Source organism: Pan paniscus, chromosome 6 (assembly GCF_029289425.2).
Source record: "Pan paniscus chromosome 6, NHGRI_mPanPan1-v2.0_pri, whole genome shotgun sequence".
Classification (NCBI taxonomy): Eukaryota; Metazoa; Chordata; class Mammalia; order Primates; family Hominidae; genus Pan; species Pan paniscus.
In genome coordinates this window covers 140,262,643-140,275,673 of record NC_073255.2, presented here as the reverse complement: position 1 = coordinate 140,275,673, position 13,031 = coordinate 140,262,643, and the positions used below count along the sequence as shown (strand labels likewise).

At 42.4% G+C, this 13,031-nt stretch overlaps 1 protein-coding gene across 1 annotated transcript in view; it reads left to right on the top strand.

Annotated features, from left to right (window-relative positions):
• SLC26A5 (solute carrier family 26 member 5) overlaps positions 1-13,031 on the top strand; it is a 78,086-nt gene that overhangs the window by 29,957 nt on the left and 35,098 nt on the right. The window contains exons 5-8 of the mRNA XM_034964701.4: positions 3,210-3,320; positions 4,762-4,928; positions 5,798-5,962; positions 8,359-8,511. Of these exons, the coding sequence (XP_034820592.1) occupies positions 3,210-3,320; positions 4,762-4,928; positions 5,798-5,962; positions 8,359-8,511 (596 nt within the window). The remainder of the gene's footprint in view (positions 1-3,209; positions 3,321-4,761; positions 4,929-5,797; positions 5,963-8,358; positions 8,512-13,031) is intronic.

Genomic DNA, 13,031 nt, shown 5'->3' with positions numbered 1-13,031 from the left:
GGCTGGCCACCTAGTTGTCCCACATTAAGGCCCATCAGTAAACAAAGAGCCAATACACATGAAGCTTCAAGAAAGAGACCAAATCACACAAAAAAGAATTCATAAGGAACAGAAATAACAGGGCAAAATAAAAAACTTTAAAACTATAGTATCCTAAAAGAGATACAAAAACACATTGAATCTATGAAACAAAAACAGGATGCTATTTTGAAAAGAGCATTCAGAGAACAAGAAAGAGCTCATAGAAATTAAAAATATGATAGCTGGAATAAATATTTAGTCAGGGTTGGAAGATAAAGTAGAGGAAATCTCCTGGAAGTAGAAGAAAAAGTAAGAGAGAAAACATAAGAACACCAGAGGATCAAGCCTGTTGTCCCATCATACATCTAATAGGACTTCCAGAAAGAAAGAAGAGAGTAAACAGAAGGAAGAAATGATCAAAGAGTAATCCCCAGGATTGAAATACATGTGTTTTCAGACTGAGAGGAATCATTAAATACCCAGCAGAATAAATGAAAAATAAAACAAGGCACACCATAGTAAAATATAGAATACCAGGGATAAATAGAGGATCTCAGACTAGAAAGAAAAAAAGTCACATAATGAAAAGCTGAAAGGTAAACACAATGGAAAATTAAGTTTGCATCTAAAATTGATAAATTGAGAAATCATGATACAAACATATTTAGAACAAGTTTTCTCAACCTGATGCCATTTACCCTGTTTTTTGTTGGGGGCCTGTCTTGTGCAGTGAAGGGCATTTAGCAGCACCCCTGGCCTTCACCCACTAGATGCCAGTAATACTCCCACCCCCTACCCGCATCATGATAATCAAAAATGTCTCCAGACATCCCCAAATGTCTCCTGCCACAAGTGGGGGCGGGGGAGCGCTCTCCTTTGAGAATGCTGATTTAGGAAAATGGAGGTAAGTAGAGAAAAACAGCTAAACGAGTTGGAAGTGATTGGCTCCGAGGAGCAAAACCTGGAGGAAGAGGGGTGAGCAGAAAAGAGCTGGCTTTTCCAGAGAGCCTTTGCTGCTTGGCTTTTTAAATCGTATGCATACATTTCTTTGCTAGAAATAAATTTTTTTAACAACATTCGTGTGACCATGTTATTATACATGAAGTTAGGATGCTTTCCCAACTCTTCTTTTGCTAAAGCTGTTTTCTCCACAGTATAACGGTGCATTAAATGAGTTTTCTAATTGTCCCAGAAATTTGGCTGAGCCCCCAAAGCTGAAGAATAAAAAGGGCTTATTGCCTACACATTCTGAAGAGGGATGCCAGTCAATCTATCCCAAGCTATGAATGAATGACCCAGGCTCTCTTGAGTGTGTCACTTTAACAGAATATATGAGGGAAGGCGGAGACTGATTTGGAATGAGAATTTTCCAGGGAGAGGTTAAAACCCTATCCATTTCCCCTCCACCTGTAGTCAAGTAAGAAAAGACTACAAGAAAGCTACTCAGAGTGCTGAACAGCACCCCCTGGAGTTTGTGAAGACTGCTGCCTAATTCTTGCATGAAAAAGTCCAGCTGCTCTAAAAACTAGTTTTTAAAAAACTTTCAAGTGAACCTGCACATGGATGTTTATAGCAGCTTTATTCATAATTGCCAAACCTTGGAAGCAATCAAAATGGCCTTCAGTAGATGAATGGATAAACTGTGGTACATCCAAACAATGAAATATTCAATATTAAAAAGGAATGAGCTATCAAGCCATGAAAAGACATGAAGGAACCTTAAATGCTTATTACTTAGTGAAAGAAGTCAGCCTGGTGTAGCTTAATACTGTATGATCCCAACTGAGTGACATTCTAAAAAAGGCCAAACTGGCCAGGCACAGTGACTCATGCCTGTAATCCCAGCACTTTGGGAGGCTGAGGTGGGCAGATTGCCTGAGCCTAGGAGTTCAAGACCAGCCTGGGAAACATGGGGAAACTGTCTCTACAAAAATTAGCCAGGTGTGATGGTACACACCTGTAGTCCCAACTACTAGGGAGGCTGAGGTGGGAGGATTGCTTGAGCCTGGGAGGTTGTTGCTGCATTGAGCCATGAACATGCCCCTGTACTCCAGCCTGGGTGACAGAGCAAGACCCTGTCTTTAAAAAAAAAAAAAAAAAAAGGGGGGGGGGCAAAACTTCAAAGACAGTAAAAATATCATTAGTTTCCAGGGGATGGGGGGAGGGAAGTATGAATAGAGCACAGAGAATTTCTGAGCAGTGAAACTACTTTATATCATACTATCATGATGGCTACCTGTCATTGTACATTTGCATAGACTGTACCACACCAAGAGTAAACCTAATGTAAACTATGGACTTTGGGTGATAATGATAGGTCAATGTAGGTTCATCACTTGTAACAAATGTGCCACTCTGGTGGGGGATGTTGATAGTGGGGGATGTTGATAGTGGGGGAGGCTGTGCATACATAAGGGCAGGGAATATATGGAAAACCTCTGTATCTTTTGCTCAATTTGCTGTGAACCTAAACTGCTCTAAAAAGTCTATTTAAAAAAAAAAAAGTCTAAAGGATGATGTGAACTGCCTAGGACAGCAGAATGAGGGAAAGAGTCCCCTAGAGGGTGTGACCTGCACTTCCAAAGTTTCTTGGGAGTAAAATGTCAGGCTTTCCCATTGAGTAACTGGAAGGTAACGAGACTTGGCTCATTTGATAGGTACCTGCCTAAGAAGACTGCCTACAGGATGAGCATACGCCAGCCAAAAGAACGTGGAAGGCTGTACCTTCTGATAAGAGTCGGAGGAGGGATATCTAAGAGTCAGGAGGAGGGAGCATTACATAGGTTAGGGCATAGTAACTGGGAGTCCCTTATTGCAAAGGGGTCTCTAGAGAACCCACAAAAACACCCCATTGGAGAAAGAGCTCGCATTTGTGCGTCAACACCAAATTACAATGACACCCACTAAGATAAGACTTTTTTCTGCTTTTATCTAATTTGTGAAAGAATAAAGCAAAAAAAAAAAAAAATCACCCACTGGCAAAAAGGAGATGACAATGCAAAGTTTCTCAGCTTGGACTCTATCAGCACCAAGGTAAGATGATGTGCAGGACTGGGGTAGGGCAGGTTGCAGCTTAAATTAAGATGGGCTTCACTCGTTCATCAGAAATAAAGAACCAAGAGAAAAACACATGTAACCCCTCTGTCTTCTAATGATCCCCCATTTCTGTTTGGTTTTTAATCCCACAGGCTTAGCCTTTGCAATGCTGGCAGCTGTGCCTCCGATATTTGGCCTGTACTCTTCATTTTATCCTGTTATCATGTATTGTTTTCTTGGAACCTCCAGACACATATCCATAGGTAAAAGCTTATACTTGATATTCTATTACCTTTCCTTGTGTATTTCCAACCTTGCAATGTGCCAAAGAAATAGCATGGTCGTTATTAAAAATTGTCTTAATAACAACTTTTGTTACTGCATACACAATAGGTGCTTTAAAAACCTATACTTGGCCAGGTGCGGTGGCTCATCCCTGTAATCCCAGCACTCTGGGAGGCCGAGGCGGGCAGATCGTCTGAGGTCAGTAGTTCGAGACCAGCCAGACCAACATGGTGAAACCCCATCTCTTTGTAAAAATACAAAAATTAGCCAGGCTTGGTGATGGGTGACTGTAATCCCAGCTACTCAGGAGGCTGAGGCAGGAGAATCGCTTCAACCCGGGAGGCAGAGATTGTTGTGAGCTGAGATCACACCACTGCACTCCAACCTGGGCAACAGAATGAGACTCTGTCTCAAAAAAAAAAAAAAAAAAAAAAAAACAAACAAACTACACTCCTCCCAAGATTTCTAGAACTTACAATTTTCTTATAATCTTGGGATATTAAAAAAGACAATTTTCTTGTGTAAAAGGGCAATTGTTGAAATCTGTGAAATGAGATAAATGGTTGATTTCACAATGTAATTTGCCAACATCTGGTTTTTATTTTTATACTAATGGTAGTACTTCAAGTTCCTAATTGCTATGCATGTATTTCATTTTTGTCATTTTTTGGGCTCTGAATTGTACATATTTTCAGTTTATCAGAGGCATATGGATTTCATAATAGTTCTGGTGCTGCATAAGGCTACCACCTAACACACACATACTTTCCAGATATCTACTGTTTGGTAACAAATACCCCCAAAATGTAGCAGCTTTACAACAACAATCATGTTTGTATCTTCCATAGTGCCTGCAGTTCAGGACTTGGGAAGGGCTGGTCTGGGTAATTCTTCCTCTCTCCCTTTTTCCTCCCTCCCTTCCCTCTTCCCTGCCTTCCTTTCTCCATGCAGTCCCAGGAATTCTCCACTTGGCCTAGTTGGAGCTTTCTTACACATGGTGACTTAGGGCTTCAGCAGAAGGTGGAAGCTGCAGCCCTTTTATTACCTAGCCTGGGAAGTCACACAACGTCACTTCTGCTGCATTCTTTTGATTACTAACAAGTCAAAGCCAAGCCAGATTCAAGGAGAGAGAAATTAGACTCCACCTCTTGATGGGGAAATGTCAAGAAGAGTATGTGGATGGAAAATATTGCTATGTCTATTTTTGGAAAATACAGTCTGCATGCGCACACACGCACACACACAGTTGCTCATACACCAGGGGCAGGACACTAAAGAAGGGAGCGTAGCCTTCCTTCAAGCATGATTTCTTGACCTCACCTTTGTCTGTTGGTGTACTGGCAAAAACCATATCAGATACTCTGAATTAGATAGTGTCCTTGAACCCTGAACAGGGATCTTCATGCTTCATTATTTCAGGTCCTTTTGCTGTTATTAGCCTGATGATTGGTGGTGTAGCTGTTCGATTAGTACCAGATGATATAGTCATTCCAGGAGGAGTAAATGCAACCAATGGCACAGAGGCCAGAGATGCCTTGAGAGTGAAAGTCGCCATGTCTGTGACCTTACTTTCAGGAATCATTCAGGTAAGGCTCAAAGATGGGGAAATGGACTGTCTCATTTGTTAACCTAACAAGTATCTACTGAGTGCTCTTGGCTGATCTTACTACACGGTGGATGGGGTCAGCCAGAAAAACCCCAGAGCTCTGGGAGTAACTGCAGACCAACCGCATGCCATATTCACAACTATGAGTGACCAGCAACCAAGCTTCAGGTGGGTGTTTTAAAGATCCCAAAAGCAAGACAAGTTTGACAAGGCAGGATTGGTTAGTGCTGGGAGAGGACATTCCTCTCTGCTTGGAAGAAACAGCCAGTGATCATGATCATGCACTTTAGTCTACATGATGAAGCATGCCTCCAGCTCAATGAGAGACAGGGAAGGCATTAGTGTGGTCAGTGCACTGTGGGGCACCAAGCCACTCCAGACCTTCCATTGTTTTCTGTATAATCAGTGGTTGATTTGCTAGCTACTTACCCACTTGAGGTACAAGTTTGCAGTGTTAGAAAATGGTCCAGAGGCTGGGCGCGGTGGCTCACACCTTTAATCCCAGCACTTTGGGAGGCTGAGGCAGGCGGATCACAAGGTCAGGAGTTTGAGACCACCCTGGGCAACATAGTGAAACCCCGTGTCTACTAAAAATACAAAAATTAGCCGGACATGGTGGCACACACCTTTAGTCCCAGCTACTCAGGAGGCTGAGGCAGGAGAATCGCTTGAACCCAGGAGGCAGAGGTTGCAGTGAGCTGAGACTGTGCCACTGCCTGGGTGACAGAGCAAGACTCGATCTCAAAAAAAAAAGAAAATGGTGAAGAAAGAACTTGTATATTTGCTGTGGGTCATAACTTCCTGATCTATCATGTGATTCATTTGTTTCTTTGTCATTAAAAAAAATAGTTTTGCCTAGGTGTCTGTAGATTTGGATTTGTGGCCATATATCTCACAGAGCCTCTGGTCCGTGGGTTTACCACCGCAGCAGCTGTGCATGTCTTCACCTCCATGTTAAAATATCTGTTTGGAGTTAAAACAAAGCGGTACAGTGGAATCTTTTCAGTGGTGTATGTAAGTAAGCAACTACCTGACGTTCTGGTACTTTTCTCTTTATTCCCCCCCCCACCTTCTCTTCTGTATCTCTTTTTACTTTCAAGACTCATTTTTCTTTTTCTCCAGTAATTTCCATAAAAAGGGAAAAATTCATTTATTCTAAGGTTTTCTGAAAAGAGTGTTACAAAGAGAACTAAACCTTAAAATCTCTATTATTAATATGTGATACTGCCTACTTCACAAGGAATTTTTTGCTAGGTCTTTTTTTGGTGACTGCACCATCACTCTAGGTAAAGAGAGAGCTTTTTCTTACAACCAAATCATGGTCTTTTTGGAAACTAACAAATAATTTAAAGGCATGAAGGTAGAACATTTCTCTCTCAAAAACTGCTAATTAAGGCCGGGCGCGGTGGCTTATGCCTGTAATCCCAGCACTTTGAAAGGGCGAGATGGGCGGATCACGAGGTCAGGAGATCGAGACTATCCTGGCTAAAAAGTGAAACCCCGTCTCTTCTAAAAATGCAAAAAAATTAGCCAGGTGTGGTGGCGGGCGCCTGTGGTCCCAGCTACTCAGGAGGCTGAGGCAGGAGAATGGTGTGAACCCGGGAGGCGGAGCTTGTAGTGACCCGAGATCCCATCACTGCACTCCAGCCTGGGCGACAGAGCAAGACTCTGTCTCAAAAAAAAAAAAAAAAAAAAAAAAAAAACCTGCTAGTTCAAACTGGCAAAAAATAAGTAAGGCTATAAAAGATTTAACTAACATGAATCTTTTAGTTATATAGACCCCTTACCAAACACAGAGAAAATATAAATTATTTGCAAGCACTTAAGGAACGATGGTAATAACTGATCATGTTGAAATCGATCATGTGAAACTGATCACAAATTCTAAAAATTCAATGTTTTTTCACACAGTGCAATATAATAAAAAAATCAAAAACTAAACATAGCTTTAAAACTCCCATATATTTAGAAACCAAAAAACATTTCTAAATGACCCATGAATAAAGAGGGAATTAGGAAATAATTAGAATTAATTGACAGTAGAAGTACTACATATCAAAACCTCTGAGATGCTGTTAAAGCTATCCTTGGAAAGAGAGGCCTGTAGCCTTTGTAGGTATTTATGTGCCAGACACTGCTAGGTGCCAAGATGCAGCTGTGAGCTGAGAAGATACAGGCCCTGCCCTCTGGAGCTTTCAGTCCAGTGGGAAGATTGTAAACCATTAATCGCATACATGTGTAATCAATTACAATTTGTGTTGAGTGCTATGAAGAAGAAGTACCAGCTGCTCTGAAAGTTAAATAGGGAGACCTTTAGATTAGGGGTCTAGGAAAGGCACTTTGACATTTAAGTTGAGTCCCTGACTGATTAAAATGGAATCAGACTTTAGTAATATTCTCTAAATAACAAAATTCTAAGTTTCCCATAATAGCTATTATCGTACATCTTACTCTGAGACTTGTCAAAATGCCTTGTCACAAAGGAAATAAAACATACTGAGTACTCTAGGCATTGATAGGAAAGGATGCATGGCCTGGGCTGAGTAGGAAGTCTACTTTATTGGGTTTCAAATGAGAACTGACTATATTTGAGGTGCCCAGTTGGTAGCCCTAGGATATAATTAAGTGGATTTGTTCTCTAGTTCTCCTAGGTTCCTTTCCCAAACATCAGCACTCTTGACTTCAAAGTCCTGCTAACAATAATTTCTCTCTCTTTGAGCTCCTAAAAGCTTTTCAATGTATTTACCTTTGGAGTACTTTGCTATCAACCCTTAATTCTTTCCAATTGCTCAGGACTCAGCTTCAGGGTTCCTTTTCTGGATTTTATAATATTACATTGAGACATCAGCATATGATAAGAATAATTGTTTGATAAAAATAACTATAAGGCTGGGCACAGTGGCTCACACCAGTAATCCCAGAACTTTGGGAGGCCGAGGCGGGCAGATGACTTGAGGTCAGGAGTTCGAGACCAGCCTGACCAACATGGTGAAACTCCGTGTCTACTAAAAATACAAAAATTAGCTGGGCGTGGCAGCAGGCACCTGTAATCCCAGCTACTCAGGAGGCTGAGGCAGGAGAATCGCTTGAACCTGGGAGGCAGAGGTTGCAGTGAGCCAAGATCATGCCACTGCACTCCAGCCTGGGCAACAGAGCAAGACTGTGTCTCAAAAATAAATAAATAAATAAATAACAACTATAAAAAGAAAAAAGTAACAACTATTAAGTTGTAGACTGGGTAAAAATGCCTCCTAATTGGTAGAAGCTACAAAGAGAGATTTCAGCCTGAGAACTTTCAACTAGAAATATCCAATAACGGAATGGCTGGTGTGAATTAGTGCGCTAGAGTGTCTCTGTCTCTCTCAGGGGCGATTTCTTGATGTAAACATCCAGCATTCACTGTGTTACAGAGTACAGTTGCTGTGTTGCAGAATGTTAAAAACCTCAACGTGTGTTCCCTAGGCGTCGGGCTGATGGTTTTTGGTTTGCTGTTGGGTGGCAAGGAGTTTAATGAGAGATTTAAAGAGAAATTGCCGGCGCCTATTCCTTTAGAGTTCTTTGCGGTAAGTCACCTTCCGTCAGTGACCTACTCAGCTTCTACAACTGCATTTACTTATTTCTGTGAGGGATTTTGAAGTGGATGAAAGGAATTTTTTGCTCTCAATTCTGCCAAAAGAAGGTTACAATTTGTCAAAGAAATTTGACAAATTCATTGACAAGAAAGTAAAAAGAAAAAGCCTTAAAACATAGACACAGATGATTTTTTAAATTATATGTAAGACTCTGCATGAAAATTTTAACATTAATTATAAGTGATGGGATTATGGAGGATTTTCTCCTCAAATTTTTATTGGCTAATTGTTTTGTAATGAGCACATATTACTTTAATAACCTAAAAAAGAAATCCATTTCCATTTTGACAAAGCAAAGGTTCCCAAACTTTCTCCATCCCTTGACACTCCTGAGCCAAAAGAAATACCTCACAGTTCCATTTATTAAGTAGTTAGGTCCAAATACTTTAATAATATTTATGATTAACAACTTTGTAGTTGTTTATAAAAATATGCACATAAATTGAAATAAAAATATTTTATTATGTTCTTAAGTAACCACAATTATGTAATCATGGAATGCATATGCCTGATGGGAACTGCTTAGATCCTCAAACCACTGAATCAAAAAGGACACTGCTACCTTCATTTCCTGTTCACGTGAATATGTATGTGGTTCCTGCTTTTTCATCACAGCAACCACTGAACACCCAGCTTTGCAAAGATATGGCATTATTGAAAGGAACACCGTGTTCAAACTGTGAACTACTGCCAACTAGAAGTTTGCACAGTGCCCAATAGATGTCACTGTTTCATTGGGGACCTTTTAATATCCAAAGTGTCCCACAGAGTGCCCTTGGCACCCTGGGGCTTGTTTGCACGTGTGTGGGAGCCGCAAGGATAAGAAATGAAGAGTCGGCTAGGTGTGGTGAGTCCACATCTGTAATCCTAGCACTTTGGGAGGCCAAGGTGGGCAGATCACTTGAGGCCAGGAGTTCGAGGCCAGCCTGGCTAACATGGTGAGACCCTGTCTCTACTAAAAATACAAAAAATTAGATGTGGTGAAATGCACCTGTAATCCCAGCTACTTGGGAGACTGAGGCATGAGAATTGCTTGAACCTGGGAGGCAGAGGTTGCAGTGAGCCAAGATCGCACCTCTGCACTCCAGTCTGGGTGACAAAGCAAGATTCTGTCTCAAAAGAAATGAAGAGTACATTTGGGGGTAAAGGGCTGGCAAGATGGCCAAATAGGAACAGCTCTGGTCTGCAGCTCCCTTCGAGATCAACACAGAAGGTGGGTGATTTCTGCATTTCCAACTGAGGAATCCGGCTTACCTCATTGGGCGTGGTTAGACAATGGATGCAGCCCACAGAGGGCAAGCTGAACCAGGGTGGGGCATCACTTCACCCAGGAAGCGCAAGGGGTCAGGGAATTCCCTCCCTTAGCCAAGGGAAGCTGTGAGGGACTGTGCTGTGAGGAACAGTGCATTCTGGCCCAGACACTATGCTTTTCTCATGGTCTTCACAACCCGCAGACTAGGAGATTCCCCTGGGTGCCTACACTACGAAGATTCCCTTGGATTTCAAGCACAAAACTGGGCAGCTATTTGGGCAGACACTGAGCTAGCTGCAGGAGTTTTTTTCATACCCCAGTGGTGCCTGGAACACCAGTGAGACAGAGCCATTCACTCCCTTGGAAAGGGGGCTAAAGGCAGGGAGCCAAGTGGTCTAGCTCAGCGGATCCCACCCCTACAGAGCCCAGAAAGCTAAGCTCCATTGGCTTGAAATTCTCACTGCCAGCACAGCAGTCTGAAGTCGACCTGGGACACTTGAGCTTGGTGGGGGGAGGGGCATCTGCCATTACTGAGGCTTGAGTAGGCGGTTTTCCTCTCACAGTGTAAACAAAGCCACCTGGAAGGTCCAACTGGGCGGATCCCACCGCAGCTCAGCAAAGCTGCTGTAGCCAGACTGCTTCTCTAGATTCCTCCTCTCTGGGCAGGGCATCTCTGAAAGAAAGGCAGCAGCCACAATCAGGGGCTTATAGATAAAACTCCCATCTCCCTGGGACAGAGAACCTGGGAGAAGGGGCAGCTGTGGGCGCAGCTTCAGCAAACTTAAACATTCCGGTCTGCCAGCTCTGAAGAGAGCACCAGATCTCCTAGCACAGCATTCGAGCTCTGCTAAGGGTCAGACTGCCTTCTCAAGTGGGTACCTGACCCCCGCAACTCCTGACTGGGAGACACCTCCCAGTAGGGGCCAAAGACACCTCATCCAGGAGATCTCTGGCTGGCATATGGCGGGTGCCCCTCTGGGACAAAGCTTCTGGAGGAAGGAACAGGTAGCAATCATTGCTGTTCTGCAGCCTTTGCTGGTGATACCCAGGCAAACAGGGTCTGGAATGGACGTCAGCAAACTCCAGCACACCTGTAGCAGAGGAGCCTGACTGTTAGAAGGAAAACTAACAAACAGAAAGGAATAGCATCAACATCAACAGAAAGGATGTCAACATAAAAACCCCATCCGAAGGTCACCAACAGCAAAGACCAAAGGTAGATAAATCCATGAAGATGAGGAAAAACCAATGCAAAAAGCTGAAAATTCCAAAAGCCAGAACACCTCTTCTCCTTCAAAGGATCACAACTCCTCACCAGCAAGGGAACAAAAGTGGATGGAGAATGAGTTTGACGAATGGACAGAAGTAAGCTTCAGAAGGTGGGTAATAACAAACTCCTCCGAGCTAAAGGAACATATTCTAACCCAATGCAAGGAAGCTAAGAACCTTGAAAAAAGGTTAGAGGAATTGCTAACTAGAATAACCAGTTTAGAGAAGAACATAAATGACTTGATGGAGCTGTAAAACACAGCACAAGAATTTCATGAAGCATACACAAGTATAAATGGTCAAATCAAGCAGAAGAAAGGGTATCAGAGATTGAAGATCAACTTAATGAAATATAGTGTAAAGATGAGATTAGAGGGAAAAAAAAGAATGAAAAGGAATGAACAAAGCCTCCAGGAAATATGGGACTGAGTGAAAAGACCAAACCTACGTTTGACTGGTGTACCTGAAAGTGACGGGGAGAATGGAACCAAGTTGGAAAACACTCTTCAGGACATTATCCAGGAGAACTTCCACAACCTAGCAAGACAGGCCAACAGTCAAATTCAGGAAATACAGAGAACACCACAAAGATACTCCTCAAGAAGAGCAACCCCAAGACACATAATCATCAGATTCACCAAGGTTGAAATGAAGGAAAAAATGTTAAGGGCAGCCAGAGAGAAAGGTCGGGTTACCCACAAAGGGAACCCCATCAGACTAATAGCGGATCTATCTGCAGACACCCTACAAGCCAGAAGACAGTGGGAGCCAATATTCAACATTCTTAAAAGAATTTTCAAACCAGAATTTCACATCCAGCCAGCCAAACTAAGCTTCATAAGCAAAGGATAAATGAAATCCTTTACAGACAAGCAAATGCTGAGAGATTTTGTCACCACCAGGCCTGCCTTACAAGAGCTCCTGAGAAAGCACTAAATGTGGAAAGGAAAACCCGGTACCAGCCACTGCAAAAACAAATGAAAATGTAAAAAGCATCGATACTGTGAAGAAACTCATCAACTAATGGGAAAAATAACCAGCTAGCATCATAATGACAGGATCAAATTCACACATAACAATTTTTTTTTTTTTGAGACAAAGTCTTGCTCTTGTCCCCCAGGCTGGAGTGCAATGGTGCGATCTCAGTTCACTGCAACTTCCGCTTCCCGGGTTCAAGCAATTCTCCTGCTTCAGCCTCCTGAGTAGCTGGGATTACAGGTGCCTGCCACCACGCCCAGCTAATTTTTGTATTTTTAGCAGAGACGGGGTTTCACCATGTTGGCCAGACTGGTCTCGAACTCCTGACCTCAGGTGATCTGCCTGCCTTAGCCTCCCAAAGTGCTGGGATTACAGGCGTGAGCCACCACACCTGGCCCACACACAACAATATTAACCTTAAATGTAAGAGGGCTAAATGCCCCAACTGAAAGACACAGATTGGCAAATTAGATAAAGAGTCAAAATCCATCAGTGTGCTGTATTCGGGAGACTCATCTCATATACAAAGACACACATAGTCTCAAAATAAAGGGATGGAGGAAGATTTACCAAGCAAATGAAAAGCAAAAAAAAAAAAAAAAAAGCAGGGGATTGCAATTCTAGTCTCTGATAAAACAGACTTTAAACCAACAAAGATCAAAAAAGACAAGGGCATTACATAATGATAAAGAGATCAATGCAGCAAGAAGAGGTAACTACCCTAAATATATATGCACCCAATACAGGAGCACCCAGATTCATAAAGCAAGTCCTTAGAGACCTACAAAGAGACTTAGACTCCCACACAATAATAGTGGGAGACTTTAACACCCCACTGTCAATATGAGACAGGTCAATGACACAGAAAATTAACAAGCATATTCAGGACTTGAACTTAGCTCTGGACCAAGCAAACCTAATAGACATCTACAGAACTCTTCACCCCAAATCA